Below are 10736 nucleotides of genomic sequence, written 5' to 3' on the forward strand. Positions count from 1 at the left end.
TGTCCGAATGAAATGAAATCTTCGGTTTGTTGACAAAAAATGGACGTGGATAAAAAACGTGAGTTTGACTTTCCGCCGCCGGATTCCGGATTCTCACTCCTTTTTCTCCGTCTTCTCCGCAGCGGCCGCCGTCCGTCCCGACCGGCGAGGCTTTCCGTTGGTTCTTCTAGCCGCCCCTCTCTCCCGTCCCTTTCCACCTACAGAGTCGCAGCTAGAGGCCGAGCAGGAAGTCACCATCACATACGGACTACGAGTCGGGCCTGGATTAGTGTGTTTTCAAACGGGACTGCAGCCGCCGGATTGAAGGCGCGGCGTCGGAGCTCAGAGACTTGGAATCCGCCGCCAGCCGGCCGGCCGGCGCCAGGGACCGGCGAGGAAGACGGAGGCAGCTGGGGACAGTTTGGTCGCAGCCGTGCTAATGCGCTAATCCTCTTTCTGGAAACACTTAATTGACACGTCGCGGATCGGGTTGAGTGAAAGTCGGGGTGTCGGGGAAGCGAACCGACCAATCGAAAAGCTTTTTGGGGCGGCGCTAAGAACTGCTACGTGATCCTCCGTCGGCTGACTAGCTAGCCGGCGAGCTACGTGCGCTCTTGATAGCAGCAGTGCATTGAATGTCCACAAAGTCCCGCGAGCCGACGAGCCGGAACCTCGGCGGTAAATTCAGGCGAAGGAGCGAAGAGGAGCGCGATCGCGGGTTGTGGCTCGTCAAGGTTCGCCGGAGAGGCCGCGTCGGATCGCGACGGGAAACGGGAGCCACCGTTCGCGCCCGGTATGTAGAAAAACGTGTTTCTCAACGCCCCCGGCCCCCCCGCCGCCAAATCACACATGCTAACGGTGACATTAGCTTACCTGTTTTTACGCAGGAGGATGTCAGCGCTTCATTTCACCTAATAAGCTGATAAAAGGGTTTCCCACGACAACACGATATTGATAACGTTTTCTATACCGGATTGATTATTTACGATTTATGCGCATGAGACGGGACAGGATTCCCCCGGGTTCTGTGAACGTTTGTACGAGACCTTTTGGACCAAACGCTAACTTTTGTCTCAGAATAGTTTGGTGGAAGTTTTGTAAATAGTCTGCTCTAATACACTATTCTATATTTTATAGGTTCCTATGAATGCTTGCACTCGTCCCTCCCAAGAAACACACCACCGTCCACGATAGCGCTTGTTTATTTCTGTCACCGTGCTAACACTTAGCGAAACGGTAGGAGCAGATCGTAAACACCCCGAAGATGTAGGCCTGGAGGCAGCTAGGATGATAGCGAGGTACTCGTTTACCTCTGCTAACCAAAACGCCGCTGACAGCGAGTGTTAGCGTCACAGACATACTTGGATAATGGCAGTCATTAAGCTCCTCGCTAACACAGCGCTAGCAGCAAGTGCCGGCTTTCGAGACAGCTGGGATATTTCTGAGGCACTCATTTAGCTCTTTGTTAAACAAAACAGCACTAGCGATGAGTGTCAGCGTCAGATACTGCTCGGTCTATCGCAGGTACTCTTAGCTCTTTGCGAACATTTTCAAAACAGTGCTAGCAGCGGGTGTTCGTGTTGGAGACAGCTGGGATCATGCAAGGTACTCGTTTAGTGCTTTGCCGACCAAAAGGCGCTAGCAATGTTACGGAGACAGCCGGGATGATAGCAGGTACTTTTTCCCTTCGCCAAAAAACAGAAACAGCTAGCAGCGAGTGTTAAGAGCGTGAAGAGGGATATGGGAGAACGGCGATGTACTCATGTAGCTCTTTGCTGAGCAAAATATCACGAGCGGCGAGTGTTAGCATCAGAGACAGCTGGGATGAATGCGAGGTACTCCTTTAGCTCATTGCTAACATAAGCAAAAACATTACTCGCGCAATGAGGGCTCTGGGATAACGGCGATGTATTCATGTAGCTCATTGCTAACCAAAACATCATTAGAAAGTGTCAGTGTTACGAGGCAGGCGGGATGACAGCGAGGTACTCGTCAAACTGTTTGCTAACCAGAGCAGTGCTGACAGCTGGGACGATAGCGGGTACTTTTTTACTCTTTGCTAACAAACAGAAACCGCTAGCGGCGAGCGTTAGCGCTACGAGGGATATGGGAAAACAGCAATGTCCTCATTTAGCTCATTGCTAACCAATTAGATCGTTACCGAGCCGGGACGAGAGCGAGGTACTCGTCTAACCGTTAGCCAACCGAAACGGTCGTAGCGGCGGGCGCTAGTGTCCACATTGTGCCGCGGGTAGCGGTTAACGTTCGCCCCGCAGACACCGCGGCGTCGATTAGGCGGCGATAGCTTGCGGCGAGCCGGATCGATGCGGTTATTGATTGACGGCGGGCGCTGAGCTCCCCGGCCCTCCCGGCGTCCCGCCGCTGTGAAATGTGTTTCCCCGGCGGCGGTCGGAAACACGGATCCCGCGCTAACGACGCTAACGCCTTCACTCGACCGCCGACGGGATTCTTTTCTGTCATCGCATCTGCATGTGCTCATTTTTATTTCTTTTCACCACCTGCGACCAAACTGCCTCCTCCCCTTCCTCTTCCCCCGGGGAGGGGGGCGGCGTGGACGCTCGCGGTTCTGAACCCAAACCCCCCCCGACCACCGAACCTCAGAGGAGACGGTCCTCCGGCGAGGGGAAGCCACCCGGGACTTTTATGCTAAGGACTACAACTTCACCCCGAGTAGGACTACACTTAACCACGTCACTGTTTCCTGTCTCTCCCGTCTACCTCCTCCCGGAGAGTGCGAAGTGGATCCGCCCGCTTCGCCGCCGGAGCTTCTTCTCAACTCTCGCCGGTCCAGGAGCCCGACGCTCCTCGCAGAGAGAACCGGGCCGACAGTTCTCAGGGCGCAGTCTCACTTCCTGGGGACGTCAAAAGAAAAAAAAAATCTGGCTTCGCTGTATCTCTTCTCACGCCGTCGCTACGGGAACACACACACACACACACACACACACACACACACACACACACACACGGTACTCGGCGTTCTGATGTTTGGCCCCGCTGAGAGTTCAGAACCAGCTCCGGACCGAGCCGGGAGAGCGCAGGTGTGAACATTCCACATTAAAACATGTCATTTCCAAGCCGTGGCCGTGACGCCGGTGTCCTGTGTCGCCGCGCCGACGGCGCTCTTTCAACCCGCCGCGCGTTTTTAGAAACAAACCCCCGAGAAGAAGAAGAAGGAGAAGGAGAAGGAGAAGGAGAAGAAGAAGGAGGAGGGACGTCTGGGAGGCCGAACGGGTTCGCTTCCTTTCTACTGACTGCATCCGGACGCCAGACCGACCCACACTGCTTCGCTAATTTGACCTTTAAAAACACAAAATAAATATATAATTTATGTGACGATTAGAAAAATCGCTTCTCGTTCTTCCCTCAAAATGGATCGCCCCCCCCCCCCCGTGATTTAACGCCGCTTTTAAGGCGCCCCCCCCCCCCCCCAACCGCCACCACTTGGTATCTCCGGGAACCTTCGAACCGGGGTCACCGGGCCCCGGGGGACCCTTCTGACCACGCCGCCGCCGCCGCACAGAGACGGTAAGTCCACCCGAGTTCTCGGCCCCGGTTCGGACGATTCCTCCGACATCGTAATTAAAATTACGATCTCGAGGCCTTCAGCCCCGGTGAAAGGGCTCATTTTTCCCATCTTGGGTTCTCGCAGGTGAAGCCATGTGGCAAAACAAATGGAGATCAAAACGTCAGGTTTGCGGGGCTCCGCCCGTCACTGTGGATCCTGTGTGTTCGGGGCATCAAGAGGGGGGGTACTGGGGGGGTATTTGGGTGAGACGGGGGGTAAAAGCATCTCCTGTCCTCCATCCATCTCCCTGACGTCGTCCTGCTGAATTATAACCGAGAGTTTGAGGGATGAGCTGCGACAGCCGCCCCGGAACATGGATGACGGCTGGTTGCATCATACCATGCACTGCGTAAAAGTGTGTGTGTGTGTGTGTGTGTGTGTGTGTGTGGGAGAGAAAGGGGGGGGGGTTAGCGGGCACAGAACAGGAATAAGCAATATGTTTCTGTGTTTGTGTGAAATGCTGTCCGCCTCAAGATGGAAGGTGTGAGCGTGTGTGTGTTTTTCTTATTTAACATGCTTCCGAGGACCGTTCTTTGTTTTTGTTTTTGTTTTTTTTTTTTTTCCTCCGGCGGCCTTCAGAGGCTGCGGAGCCTCACAATGGCGGCCGAGCAGGCACGCGCGTCTAAGTGTTTTCACCGATGTGTGTGTTCGTGTGTGTGTGTGTGTGTGTGTGTGTGTGGGCTCGTCATCTCAGCAATGGCGTTGCTATCAAAGAGAGAGAAAGAGGAAGCTGGTTGTCCCTGACGACAGTGCGCCGTGTTGCCAGGCAACAGCACTAACAATGGCCCACCACCAGTGTTCTAGAATGTAGGCGTGGCCTGGGCAAGTGGGGGGGATGGGGGGGCAATCTGACACAATAAGCCCGATGTGAACGAACGGGAGGAAGCAGATCCAAATTAACTGCGCCGTTTTAGAAGGGGAAGGAGGAAGGGGAAGGAGGAAGCCGGCGCTTCAGCCCGGAACGGACCAAAAGCAGGAAAACGCCGTTTTCGACCCAAAACCACGTCTCGCTGTTGTTTTGGAAGTTAAATTCGGGTTCCGTAGATGTTTACAGGACCTGTCGGTCAACCGGCGCGGTCGAAGGGGGTTCGATTAATCAATCAATCCATCAAGTGAGGAAAAGCATTATTTTCCACCGTCAAACGCGTTTCTTTTGACCCTTTCAACCAGGAAGTGTTTTTGTGGAGTCCAAAACAAAGCTGTTTGTCGCTTCCTCTTCCTGCTCGATCGATAATCGGTAGCCGATAACCGATCGATCGCTGTGAACCCATCGAGAACAAAGAGTTCGCCGCTGTCGTTCTCCTTCATTTTCATCTTTTCTTTTCTTCACCATCATAAGAAAAATCTAGATTTTATTTTTTAATCTCAATTAAAACCATCCCAACCCTGAGCTTCTCCTCCCGCCCGACCGGAAGTCGAACCGGCGACCCTCCCGACCACTTCCGGCCCCGTCGTTTCCTCTAAAAGCCTTTTTTTTTTTTTTCTTTCTCTTTCCTCCCGTCTGACTTTCTTTAATCGCGGCGACACTCGATCCGCCGCGGTGTTTAACAGCCAGTTAATGGACGCTGATAGTCTTAATTAGCACGGCGTGTGTGTGAGGGGAGGAGTGTGTGCGTGTGTGTGTGTGCGTGTGTGTGTGTGTGTGTGTGTGTGTGTGTGTGTGTGTGTGTGTGTGTGTGTCATCTCCCTCTGGACTAATTACCCCCCCGCCTCTCCTCCTCAGCAGGAGGGAGCGGCACCTTGGCGCCCTCTAGCGGCCGCGGGTGGTACTGCGCCTTGTTGACACCGCGCCGCTCCAATTTTTTTGAATCGAACATGAAAAAAAACAAAAAAAAAAATCAACGCTGTTTTGTTTTGTTTTTAACGCCTCGTCGGTTTTTTCCTTCCGGGACGTTTATTCTAATCCCTTCTTTATCCGTGTGTTTTTTTTTTTTTTTGTCCCCCCCCTCAACCGCTGTTACACAACAATACTTCCGCGTTAAGGTGACTGCACTCCCCGTTCCGGCCACAAGGGGGCGCAGCTGAGCACCCGCAGAACCAGCCTGTTTATTGCTTATCGATAATCGATCGCTCTGACGTAAGGTTAAAAATACACACACACACACACACACACACGAGCATCCGTCTGAAACCAAGCTTTTATTTTGACATCCTGACCGAACAAACGCCTGGTTGTCATGCAGGTTCGCTCGCAACCTTTTGTGTCCTTAATTTTTCATCCAAAACAAACTTTTAGTCAGCTGACATCTTCAGGAGGGGAGATGTTCACGGACACACTGATAAATACAAGTAAAAAAGAAATAAAATAAAATAAAACAAATCCAGTTTTGACTGAACGTATCAAAAGTACTGAGCTGACACCTTCCAGGTTTCTGGAACCTTCTCACTCATATCTGATGCAACTTTACTGTGTGTGTGTGTGTGTGTGTGTGTGTGTGTGGACATCCTGGGCGGCTAAAAACACTCCTGATCAAGTTTTACAGTTTTTTTTCAAGTGCAGGTGAGTGGTGTGTGTGTGTTTGGCAGTGGTGAGGAAGTGGCCTGTGTGTGTGTGTGTGTGTGTGTTGAGTGCAGACAGCTGATTGGATGGGAGACGCTGGTGACCTCTGACCCCGTCTGTCCTGAGCTGTTTTGAGGGCCGGCGTTGTTCCCGGCGTGCGTCGGCGTCACTGCGTGCCGTCATGGAGGCTGGAGGCGGGCGGGTGCGTGGAGGGTCTGGAGGTAGATGCTGAAGGTCCTGCCGTGTCTGTGGACCAGCGGCAGGCGGGGCCGAGGTCGGGGGGCCACCGGGCCTCCGGCGTGGAATGTAATGGCGGAGGCGGCGGCGGCGGAGCGTCCGAGCCGTTCAGCCTGATGGAGTAGACGTTGATGGAGGTGGCTGAGGAGGAGAAATGGACGCCGGACTTGGAGGTGGACTCCAGGAAGTCCTTCAGCGTGGTGAGGGTGGGGATGAGGGGCGCGGCGGGTGGCGGCGCCGTGGCGGCGGCGTTGGGGCGAGGGGAGCCCGCCTCTTTGGCGTCCTTGTGCTTGAGCGGCGGCGGCGTGTGGCGGCCGAGCGGCTGGAGGCTCTGCGGCTTCGGCCACTGGAGGAGCGGCGGCAGGGAGAAGGAGGCGTGGCGGGGAGGATGGCGAGGATCCTGCCCGACCTCCGAGTGACCTCGGACGCGGGCGGCGCCCGATGGGCCGCCGTGCTCGGCGTTGGCGGGTTTGTGCGTGGCGAGACCCTTCAGGTCGTCCAGGACGGAGGCCAGCAGACGGGCGTCGGGCGTCAGGTCCGCCTCACTTCTTGCGGCGGCGGGAATCGGCCGTCCGCCTTCGCCGCCGCTCCCCTCCACGTCCACCTCTTGCTCGCTGTCGTCCACGGCGACGGGCGGCGCGGGCCGACCGGCCGGCTCGGCCTCCGAGCCCTCGGACCCTCGATCCAGGATGTCCGTTGGAAGCTCGCCGACATCTCGCTCCACGGCGCCGCTGCTGTAGGACGCCAGCGGGACGAGCTCAGGGACGCCATCGACCTCGGGGTTGTCAAGGCTGCTGTCGCTGTCCAATGTGATGACCACAGGGGGGCTGCCACACACACACACACACACACACACACACACACACACACACACACACGTGAGACTTCAGGACTGTGAGTTCCATATTTTGGGTTCATTGAACCAAAAAAAAAAATCACTAAATCATTTCCAGATGTGACGGCCCGGCGTCGGGCTCCACCTGCTGGTGGTGTTTCCACACAGCACCTGAGAGCCCGGCAGTCGAGGCGTCCTCGTACCTGTCCTGCTGTGACCTGCGTGCACGGCGGCGCTTGCGTGCGGCGGCGGCGTTGCGTCCGCCGGCGCCGACGGTGCCCTCGTAGATGATCTCCACGCTGGGGCTGCGCTCCTCCCGCCGCCGCCTGCTGCTGCTGCTGGAACACACAGGTGTGTGTCAGTGTGTCACAGTGCGTGTGTGTGTGTGTGTGTGTGTGTGTGTGTGTGTGTGTGTGTGTGAGGTCACCTCTCTCCGTTGCAGCTGCCGTCCTCCCTCCTCCTCTTCCTCCTGTCGGCCCCCCGCCGCCCTGCCGGCCTCCAGCTGGGGTCCTGGTTCTCGTGGTCCAGGTGGCGGCTCTTGTACTTCCTCTTCCCGCCGGGTTTGTCGCCGTGGTGATCGGGGCGCAGGCCGGGGGAGGCGGGCGGCGGCGGCGGCGGGGACGGCGGCGGTGAGGAGCACTGGAAGGAGGAGGAGGAGGAGGAAGAGGAGGAGGTGGAGGTGGAAGCGGTGGAGGAGCAGCGGTGCTCCCAGTCCGAGTCCTGCAGGCTCGGAGGGAGCGGCGAGCTGGACTCGCTGCTGGATCGGAGGCGGGGGGGCGAGTGGGAGCGGCGACGGCGCCCGGCGGGGTCGACCGGGCGGCGGGCGTCCAGACAGCTGCCGCTCCTCCGCAGCCGGTCGCGGCTCTGCTCCCGCCGCCGCCGCCGCCGCCTCCACCGCTGCTCCCGCGACGCCTCCCTGCAGGGACGCTTCCTGTCTCTCCTCCGGCGTGCTGGAGGTGGAGCTGGAGGTGGAGGTGGTGTGCACACACGCACGGAATCCTGGCTCTGCCCAGAGCTCGCCGTCCATGAGGATCGCCTCCCGTCCTCCTCACCCGGAGACCTGACGGTGTCCTGCGGCTCCTCCCTGAAGGCCGTGGATGTGGACGGAGGGATGGTGGCCAGAAGAGGCGGCTCCTCCTCCTCCTTCTTCTTCTTCTTCTTCTCCTTTTCCTCTTTCTTCTCCTCCTCCTCCTCCTCCTCCGTGTCGGACGACAGCTGCACCAGCTCCGGCGTCCTCTCAGCCATGGGCTTCTTGTAGCCGACGATCATGCAGTCCTCCTCCGGGGTCTCTGCCGGACCCTCGTTGCCCGGCGAGGCGAGCGGCGGGATCAGGCCCGCCGGTTCCTCTCCGGCGTAGGAAGGGCCGGGGGTCTCGTCCCAGCCCGCCGCCCCACCGGGGTCGCTCTCCGGCCGGCGGCGCCGCCTGCCCCGCTCCTCCTCCTCCTCCTCCTCCTCGCCCTCGGAGATGGTGATGACGGAGTCCCCGTCCGAGCTGTCGTCGGTGCGCTCCGGGTCGTAGCCGGCGGCGGGCGGCTCGTACACGGCCTGCAGGTCGTACTGGTCCAGGCTGAGCGGCGAGCGGGCGAAGCTGATCAGCTCATGCAGGAAGTGATCGGTGCGGAACATGACGAACGGCTGCAGCTCCTCGTCCATCGTGCCCACGTCTGCCAGGCCGTGGCGGGCCACGCGTGCCAGGATGATGCGGTGCACGACGTCCACGAGTGAGCCCTGCTCGCCGTAGAGCGCCGTGAGTTCACGCTGCAGCCACGGGCAGAGCCGCGCCAGCTGGCCGGGGTTCTGCCGGAAGCTCTCCGCCGTGATGTCGTTCTGCGGCTCGTTGCCGTGGACGCCGGCGACGCCCCGCACCCACACGCCGTTGCGGTAGAGCGCGCGGCGGAAAGCCACCGTTTCCCGCTCCCGCAGCCGCCGCACCGCCCCGCCCTCCCGCTGCAGCCGCAGCCTGGCGGTGAGGCGGACCATCAGCCGCTGCGTGGAGCGCGGCCGCGGATGCACGTACGCCCCGGTGCCCTCCAGGCCCATCAGCCCTTCGAAGATCAGGCCGCTCTCCACCGGGTCCAACTCGCCGCCGGCCCGCCGCTCCCCCTGACTCCGCCCTTCTTCCGCGGCGCTCGTCGGAACCGGAACCGGAAGCGGCGGCGGCGGCGGCGGCGGCGGCAGGTGAGAACCGTGCAGGTAGCACTCCCACACCCCGGCGTTCTCCGCCCCGCCGCCGCCGCCGCCGCCGCCGCGCCCCGCCCGCTCCCTCCCGCGGCCCCTCGCCGGGCCGTCCTCCTCGTTGGGCATCCGGTGCCGCCGCAGCATCAGCCTCATCTGGTGGTTGCTCCTGGCCGCCGACGCCATGGCCGCCACCATGGTGACGGAGGCGGCGCCGTTGGCGGGCGGCGGCAGCAGCGTGTACTCCTGGAAGTCGTCCTCGGCGCGGATGGAGTGCAGGATGGAGCCGAAGGGCTGCTTGCAGAGCGGACACTCCGCCTTGTTGTGCGACCACTCCTGGATGCAGGGGAAGCAGAAGCGGTGCAGGCAGCGGTCCAGGTACGCCAGGTTGTTGAAGCGGTCCAGGCAGATGGGACACTTGGAGTCGGGGGACGCCTCCTCCGACGCCGGCGCCCCCCGGGACGAGCCGGAGGAGCCGGGCGGGGACGAGGAGGCGGCGGCCGAGGTGCTCCTGGTGCTCATCCTCCGGCTCCGCTCCTCCTCCGCCCCGGTGCTCCCGCCTCCTGCGGCGCCGTGTTCCCGCTGCTGCGTCTTCGCCGGGCTGGGAAGCATCACCTGCAAGGGACGGAGCATCGGACGCATAAATGCACGTTTCAAAAAACACTTGTGTCTCGACGCGGGACGTTGATTGACAGCTCCAGGGTGACCTCTGGCTCCCCCCCCGCCCCCCAGCTGCTTTATCGATTATCAATTACTAGATTATTACAGAACTACAACATGTTTTTAAAGGGTGTTCCCGGCTTTCACGCGTGTAAAACGACAGTTTCCACGTGAATCAATCATAACCGTTTGAACCGAGGAATCCTGCTCCTCCTCTGGAGATGCACATCCAACATCTGATCGATCACAATTGGGATTTTATCGATTATCTGACACGGGATCGACTCCCGGTTTGTTTACAAACCGAGAGCAGACCCAAGCTAGCATCCGGACGTCCGCGGAGCTCTGCGGCCCCACGGCGACTCCTCCGCCGCGACACTCCCCGCCTGAACGTCGCGGGGGACCGGAGGTCGAGCGGCTCACCGTGCGGGAGGGTAGACCGACTCCCGCACGGCCGCTCGGCCCCGCAACCGCCGCCGTTAAACGCGGAAGAAAAAAAAAATAGCACACAAGAGGCTAGCTAGCATGCTAGCGCCGCTAGCTTCCCGTACCTGAGCCGAGGCGCAGTCCCCCGGGCGAGCCGGGAGCTTCTCATCCGGGATTTTCTTCCTCCGTCGGGTGGAGTTCCGAGCCGTGAGCGGCATCTGACGGCTGCTGCGGGGGTTCCGGCTGGCCGGCTCCGTGTTTCGCCGCGGTCAGACGCCAGCCTGCGCCCAGAGAGGGTGCACTCGGGTCGGATTGTTGACGTCCGAACGGCACAGCTG

At 59.4% G+C, this 10736-nt stretch overlaps 2 protein-coding genes across 7 annotated transcripts in view; one reads left to right on the top strand and one right to left on the bottom strand.

Annotated features, from left to right (window-relative positions):
* LOC147223253 (uncharacterized) overlaps positions 1 to 3076 on the top strand; it is a 16393-nt gene extending 13317 nt beyond the window's left edge. For all 5 annotated transcript variants that reach the window (XM_086166580.1, XM_086166582.1, XM_086166581.1 and 2 more), the window contains exon 4: positions 123 to 3076. In XM_086166580.1, coding sequence (XP_086022706.1) covers positions 123 to 170 — 48 coding nt within the window. In that variant the 3' untranslated portion in view covers positions 171 to 3076. The remainder of the gene's footprint in view (positions 1 to 122) is intronic.
* Positions 3077 to 5688: 2612 nt separating this feature from the next.
* On the bottom strand, positions 5689 to 10736 carry LOC147223254 (uncharacterized). Of its 2 annotated transcripts, none has more exons than XM_086165418.1 (4): positions 10524 to 10736; positions 7565 to 9927; positions 7341 to 7472; positions 5689 to 7129 (listed from the first exon to the last, which is right to left on the bottom strand). In XM_086165418.1, the coding sequence occupies exons 1-4, from the start codon at positions 10614 to 10616 to the stop codon at positions 6232 to 6234; spliced, it is 3486 nt and encodes a 1161-aa protein (XP_086021544.1). In that variant the 5' UTR covers positions 10617 to 10736; the 3' UTR covers positions 5689 to 6231. The 2 variants fall into 2 exon arrangements, with proteins under 2 accessions (XP_086021544.1, XP_086021542.1); XM_086165416.1 differs by having other exon boundaries at positions 7341 to 7475.

This window comes from Fistularia commersonii, chromosome 19 (genome assembly GCF_037954325.1).
Source record: "Fistularia commersonii isolate RoL2024-O1a breed Wild chromosome 19, RoL_Fcom_v1.0, whole genome shotgun sequence".
Classification (NCBI taxonomy): Eukaryota; Metazoa; Chordata; class Actinopteri; order Syngnathiformes; family Fistulariidae; genus Fistularia; species Fistularia commersonii.